The 6,183-nt window shown below is 41.5% G+C and overlaps 1 protein-coding gene across 1 annotated transcript; it reads right to left on the bottom strand.

Annotated features, from left to right (window-relative positions):
* Positions 1-2,070: 2,070 nt before the first annotated feature.
* Positions 2,071-5,895, bottom strand: LOC145787898 (uncharacterized). The gene is made up of 3 exons (XM_082599736.1): positions 4,248-5,895; positions 2,871-3,533; positions 2,071-2,588 (listed from the first exon to the last, which is right to left on the bottom strand). The coding sequence occupies exons 1-3, from the start codon at positions 5,893-5,895 to the stop codon at positions 2,071-2,073; spliced, it is 2,829 nt and encodes a 942-aa protein (XP_082455862.1).
* Positions 5,896-6,183: the final 288 nt, after the last annotated feature.

Below are 6,183 nucleotides of genomic sequence, written 5' to 3'. Positions count from 1 at the left end.
CGGATTCAGTATTAAATTACCTTTCCAGGGATGTGCGCCAATAGGTCGGCATTTTGAAGGAACTCCCAGCAGAACGCTTCAAAGATGGAGCATATATTTACGATAAACATTGAAGTAATACGATTTTTGCATAATAGAAACCACTCCAAACATCTTCAAATAAAACTATAATCCGCAACACGTGCCACTTAAATTTTACATGCATCAGATTTAGTATTAAATTACCTTTCCAGGGATGTGCACCAATAGGTCGGCATTTAGAAGTAACTCTCAGCAGAACGCTTCAAAAATGGAGCATATATTTACAATAAATATTAAACTAATACGATTTTTGCAAAATTGACACCACTCCAAACATCTTCAACTAAAATTATAATCCGCAACACGTGCCACTTAAATTTTACATGCATCAGATTCAGTATTAAATTACCTTTCCATGGATGTGCACCAATAGGTCGGCATTTAAAAGGAACTCCCAGCAGAACGCTTCAAAGATGGAGCATATATTTACGATAAGCAATAAAATAATACGATTTTTGCATATTAGACACCACTCCAAAAATCGCATTATTTTAATGTTTATTGTAAATTTATGCTCCATCATTGAAGCGTTCTGCTGGGAGTTCCTTCCAAATGCCGACCTATTGGTGCACATCCCTGGAAAGGTAATTTAATACTAAATCTGATGCATGTATAATTTAAGTGGCACGTGTTGCGGATTATAGTTTCATTCGAAGATGTTTGGAGTGGTGTTTATTATGCAAAAATCGTATTATTTTTATGTTTTTCGTAAATATATGCTCCATCTTTGAAGCGTTCTGCTGGAAGTTCCTTCCAAATGCCGACCTATTGGTGCACATCCCTGGAAAGGTAATTTAATACTGAATCCGATGCATGTAAAATTTAAGTGGCACGTATTGCGGATTATAGCTTTATTTGAAGATGTTTGGAGTGGTGTCTATTATGCAAAAATCGTATTATTTTAATGTTTATCGTAAATATATGCTCCATCTTTGAAGCGTTCTGCTGGGAGTTCCTTCCAAATGCCGACCTATTGGTGCACATCCCTGGAAAGATAATTTAATAGGCCTACTAAATCTGATGCATGTAAAATTTAAGTGGCACGTGTTGCGGATTATAGTTTTATTCGAAGATGTTTGGAGTGGTGTCTATTATGCAAAAATCATATTATTTTAATGTTTATCGTAAATATATGCTCCATCTTTGAAGCGTTCTGCTGGGAGTTCCTTCCAAATGCCGACCTATTGGTGCACATCCCTGGAAAGGTAATTTAATACTAAATCTGATGCATGTAAAATTTAAGGGGCACGTTTTTGTTTTTTTAACTCATTCAATCAGAGTCATACTGGAATTCTATTTTATTATAAAATTGCACAACCAAGATATAGTGTGAAACCTGCAAAGTAAGCCCAAAACGAGAAGTGCCAATTAACAAAAGCAGGCGGATGAATATTAAGCAAAAGAGAAGACCTGAGGGAAGCGAAAACAAAGTACATCGTTTCAATGCAAATAAACTAAATAACAAAACACCTCCCCAATAAAATTTATGACCACCCATAACGAAGAGGTGGTTGGCATCTTCTCTTTGATCGCCTTAATGTTTGTTCTTGATGCGATGACGATGATGGATCGTCGGTCGCTATCGGCGTCGATGAATCCTCGGTCGCAATCGGCGTCGATGAATCCTCGGTCGCAATCGGCGTCGATGAATCCTCGGTCGCAATCGGCGTCGATGAATCCTCGGTCGCTGTCGGCGTCGATGAATCCTCGGTCGCAATCGGCGTCAATGAATCCTCGGTCGCAATCGGCATCGATGGAACTGGAAACTCGTCAGCTGTCGATGACGACGTGAAAGTAGTCTCCCCTGGGTCCCCGTCTTCCGGCGAGATATAACGCGGACGTAGCTGGTTGATATGGCGTCTCCATATTGGACCTCGAAGGTCCACTCGAACCTGCAAACTACGACTCCCGTGTCGCTTCACCACGACGGCAGGAACCCACCGAGGGCTTCGGCTTTGCCTGGAACCAAAGTATAAAGCATAACAAGGATCACCAACATCCTTGGATGTAATCGAAGTTAATTGTTTTCCGGTTTTGTTTCCGAGGCGAAGGACTCGTCGATGGTTTCGTGATCTGAGCTGAGGAAGGAAGTAAAATATCTAATTTAGTACGTAGTTGTCGGTGGTTTAATAACTCACTGGGAGAGTAACCACTGGCATTAGGCGTACGGCGAAACTGCATCAAGAATTGAGTGGTGGCACTTTTAGGCGGTAACGACGATTTTCTCAACGCCTGCTTGAAAGTGCGCACCAAACGCTCTGCAGCACCATTCGTAGCTGGATGGTATGGTGCTCCAGTGATGTGGACTATACCCCTAGCTTTACAATAATTCTTGAAGTCTTCTGAAGAAAACGTAGTCGCATTGTCTGAGACAATGGAGTGGGGGTATCCAAAATGGGCAAAATCCTGCTCTAAAAGATCAATAGTAGCAGACGTCGATACGGAAGAAGTTGGGTGAATAGAAGGATACTTACTATAAGCATCGGTAACAATAAGCCAGTTGGAACCTAAAAAGTTAATAGCGTGATCGACATGAATTCGACTCCAAGGCTTCTCTGGAGCTATCCATGGGTGGATAGGAGCCTTGCTTGGTGCAGCTTGATGCTCACCACATGTAGTACATGTTCGGCAGAGGTCGACAATGTCCGCATCGATATTGGGCCAGTAGACTGCTGTCCTGGCCAGCTGTTTCATTCGCTGCATGCCGAAATGACCTTCGTGAAAAAGAGAAAGAATATCATTGCGGAGTTTAAAAGGAATAACTACTCTAGAACCATATAATAAACAACCATAACATGTTGTTAGAGAATCAGCAACTCTTCTAAACTGTTCGATTGGATCGTTAGCATTTGATTTCGCAGGCCATCCTTCTTGTGTAAAGCGAATGATTTTAGACAAGACTGGATCCTTGGAAGTTTCCTTGCGCAAAGTAGAAGAATCGGAATGACTAACCTGCGAATCCAACGTATCAATTGCGCAGACAATATCAACATCATCTGCACTTTCCTCCCCATCAAAAATTGTGTCATCGTTGGACGGAAGACGGCTCAAGGCGTCAGCATTTTGGTGATGCGTTGTTTTGCGATACTCTATAGTATAACTAAATTGACTCAAAAACAACGCCCAGCGTGCTAACCGGTTAGCCGCCAGCGAAGGGGTAGGTTTATCTGGACCAAAAAGTGAAAGTAAAGGCTTATGATCTGTTACCAAAATAAAATTCCTACCGTAGAGGTATTGGTAAAATTTCTTCAAAGCGAAGATGGTGGATAAAGACTCCTTTTGGATTTGGCTGTAGTTTCTTTGAGACTTTGTCAAGATTTTCGACACATTGGCTATTGGCCTCTCGCTTCCGTCTGGGGAGCGGTGAAACAGTGTGGCGCCAATGCCCACGCTTGAAGCGTCGCATGCAATTCCTAAAGGAAGCAACGGGTTAAAGTGTACGAGAACATCGTCTGCGGAAAGAAACGTTTTTAATTTTGCAAAAGCGCATTTTTCTTTGTGTTCCCATCTCCAAGGAACACCACTCTTGGTTAAATGATATAACGGTTGCGCTACTGTAGAAAAATCTGGGGGCATAAACTTAGAATAAAATTGAACCGACCCCAGAAAAGAACGTAAGGTACCAGCATTGGAAGGAGCAGGCATGTTCAGCACAGCATCGACTTTAGGGCCCTTTGAAATCCCCTGTTTAGAAAAAACATGACCTAAGTACTCGACATTTGCCTGGGCAAATCTACATTTTTCCTTCCTACATCTAAGACCTTTCGAAGATAAACGATCGAGTAGTCGTTTAAGGTTCTGGAAATGCTCTTCCGCTGTAGCTCCGCTTATCAAAATGTCATCCAGGTAGACTGCTACACCTGGAAGGTCACTAGTTAAATCATCCATTATCTTTTGGAAATGGCCTGGGGCAGAAGAGATGCCAAATGGCATAACATTTTGCAGTAAAACCCCTCTATGGGTACTTAATGCCAATATTTTTCGACTCTTTGGACCTAACCTAATCTGGTTATAAGCATCTGCCAGGTCAATCTTAGTGAATCCGTGGCCACCCCCTAGTTTACGCATTAAATCCTCTGGAAGAGGCAAAGGGTGCCTGTGAGTTTTAAGTTGTGGATTAACTGTCGAAGAATAGTCACCACAAACCCTTAATTTGGATTTCTTACCTTCGGTAGAAGCCTTGCGAACTGGTATTACAGGAGTTCCCCAGTCGCAAAATTGTACAGGTGTCCAGATACCTTTTTCTATGCCGGCGTCATAGGCAAGAGCTAAGTCTTCTTGAATGGCGAAAGGCACTGGTCTGGGCTTTGAAAACACTGGTTTACAATCAGAGTTAAACTCAATCTCTAATTCGTAATCCTGAAGACAACCTAACTCAGGTTTAAATAAGTCTTTGTATTGGTCACATAACTCGGAACATGATTTTTGCAAGTTAAAATCTATGTCGTTGTGACGATGAATGGCATGTAAAGATGAAGAAAAACACTTATCTACCGAAATATCTAGTGCTTGAATAGCATCACGCCCTAATAAGTTAAGGTTAGGGATTTCACATACTATAAATTGAACTGTGGTCGTCTTTCCCGGTTTGTTGCAGCTCGCTTCGGCAGTGAAAGATCCAATAATAGGCATCGAGTGCTTACTTGCCGACTGAAAACGTAGCTGCGGAGTCTGCAAGATAGGTTTGCCTAGCTGCGACCAAACTTCAGAAGAGATGAAATTTCCCCCTGTGGCTGTATCAAGTTCCATTAAGACGGGAAAAGACTTAATAAAAATTCGAACCTCGAGTTTAGGAACTTTACTCGACGAATTATGAACAGTATTTACCTCCTGTATGCAGTTGACCTTAGAAGAATGAACTTGTGCGGCTTTTTTACGACATGCGGATTGTACATGCCCTGTAAGTTTACAGAAATGACAGACCGCATTTTTAAATCTGCAGTTGTTAGCAAGGTGATTAGAGTTACCACATCGATAGCACTTACTTTGCTTGTTCGCATTAGCACTGGCCACTGTAGCTTTCTTGAAAGAATATCGTCTATCGGTGCCTTTAACTTTATGTACCACCGACGGTTCAGTGCCAAACACCGTCTCCTTAGCCACTTTTGCAGCGTCTTCAGTTTCTATGGCTATTTCAAGAGCACGTGAAAAAGTAAGATCGTCAGGTTTAATTTTAAAGAGAGCTTTAAGAACTGCTTCGTTTCCTACCGAGCACATAAAACAAGTACGCAAAGCTTCATCTAAAGGATTAGTAATAGAAGAAAAGTCGCACGTGGCAGCGGCTTGCCTTATTCGTGCACCCAATTCTGGAACAGTCTCACCTGGTTTCCGCTTCAAGTTGCTCCAGAAGCGAAATCGTTCACGAATAACGAAGCGCTTAGGGTCGAACTGTGCCTTCATGTAATTCGAAATTTCCTCCATTGTAAGTTCATTGATTGGCTTTGCTGTAGACTCTTGTGCGGCCAGATTGAGGATCATCTTGTAGATGCTGGCTGACTGGTTAGTGAGGAAAACTTGAGCCTTTTTATCATCAGGAACGAACTGTGCTTTTACAAATGTGCAAAAACGTGACCAATAATCAGTCCAAAGTTCTAAAGCTGAATTAAACTCACAAAATTTAGGAATGGCTTGAGATAATCGATTTTGGTTTTCTGATTCGCATGGAATTTTGAGGGCTGAAATTAACTCCTTCAGTTGTTCTTCATAATGACGTTCTAGCTGTTGCATTTGTTGTCGTGCCTGTTCTTCTTGTTGCTGCATTTGTTGTCGCATATGTTCTAGCTGCGACTGCATTAACTCCACCACCTTGTCCATATTGTAAATAATTTAAAAAAACTAAAACTTGTAGAAAGTAAAACTCGTAGGGACTAAGACTGAACACTTCTGAGTACCACTGTAAGTTTCTCGTTCAGACGTTCAGCATCCCACCCTCGTCGCCAAATAACTCTGTTGTGTTTTTAGCTCATTCAATCAGAGTCATACTGGAACTCTGTTTTATTATAAAATTGCACAACCAAGATATAGTGTGAAACCTGCAAAGTAAGCCTAAAACGAGAAGTGCCAATTAACAAAGGCAGGCGGATGAGAATTAAGCAAAAGAGA

This window comes from Aplidium turbinatum, chromosome 18 (assembly GCF_918807975.1).
Source record: "Aplidium turbinatum chromosome 18, kaAplTurb1.1, whole genome shotgun sequence".
Classification (NCBI taxonomy): domain Eukaryota; kingdom Metazoa; phylum Chordata; class Ascidiacea; order Aplousobranchia; family Polyclinidae; genus Aplidium; species Aplidium turbinatum.
Note: the sequence above shows the minus strand (reverse complement) of the source record. Positions and strands in the feature narration are given on the sequence as shown.

Coding starts and splice junctions, on each gene's coding strand:
- LOC145787898 (XM_082599736.1), bottom strand. CDS start 5,895: ATGGACAAGGTGGTGGAGTTAATGCAGTCGCAGCTAGAACATATGCGA. Junction 3,534..4,247: donor TCGCAAGGCTTCTACCGAAG/GTAAGAAATCCA, acceptor TTCTTTCCGCAG/ACGATGTTCTCGTACACTTT. Junction 2,589..2,870: donor TTCTCTAACAACATGTTATG/GTTGTTTATTAT, acceptor TTAACTTTTTAG/GTTCCAACTGGCTTATTGTT.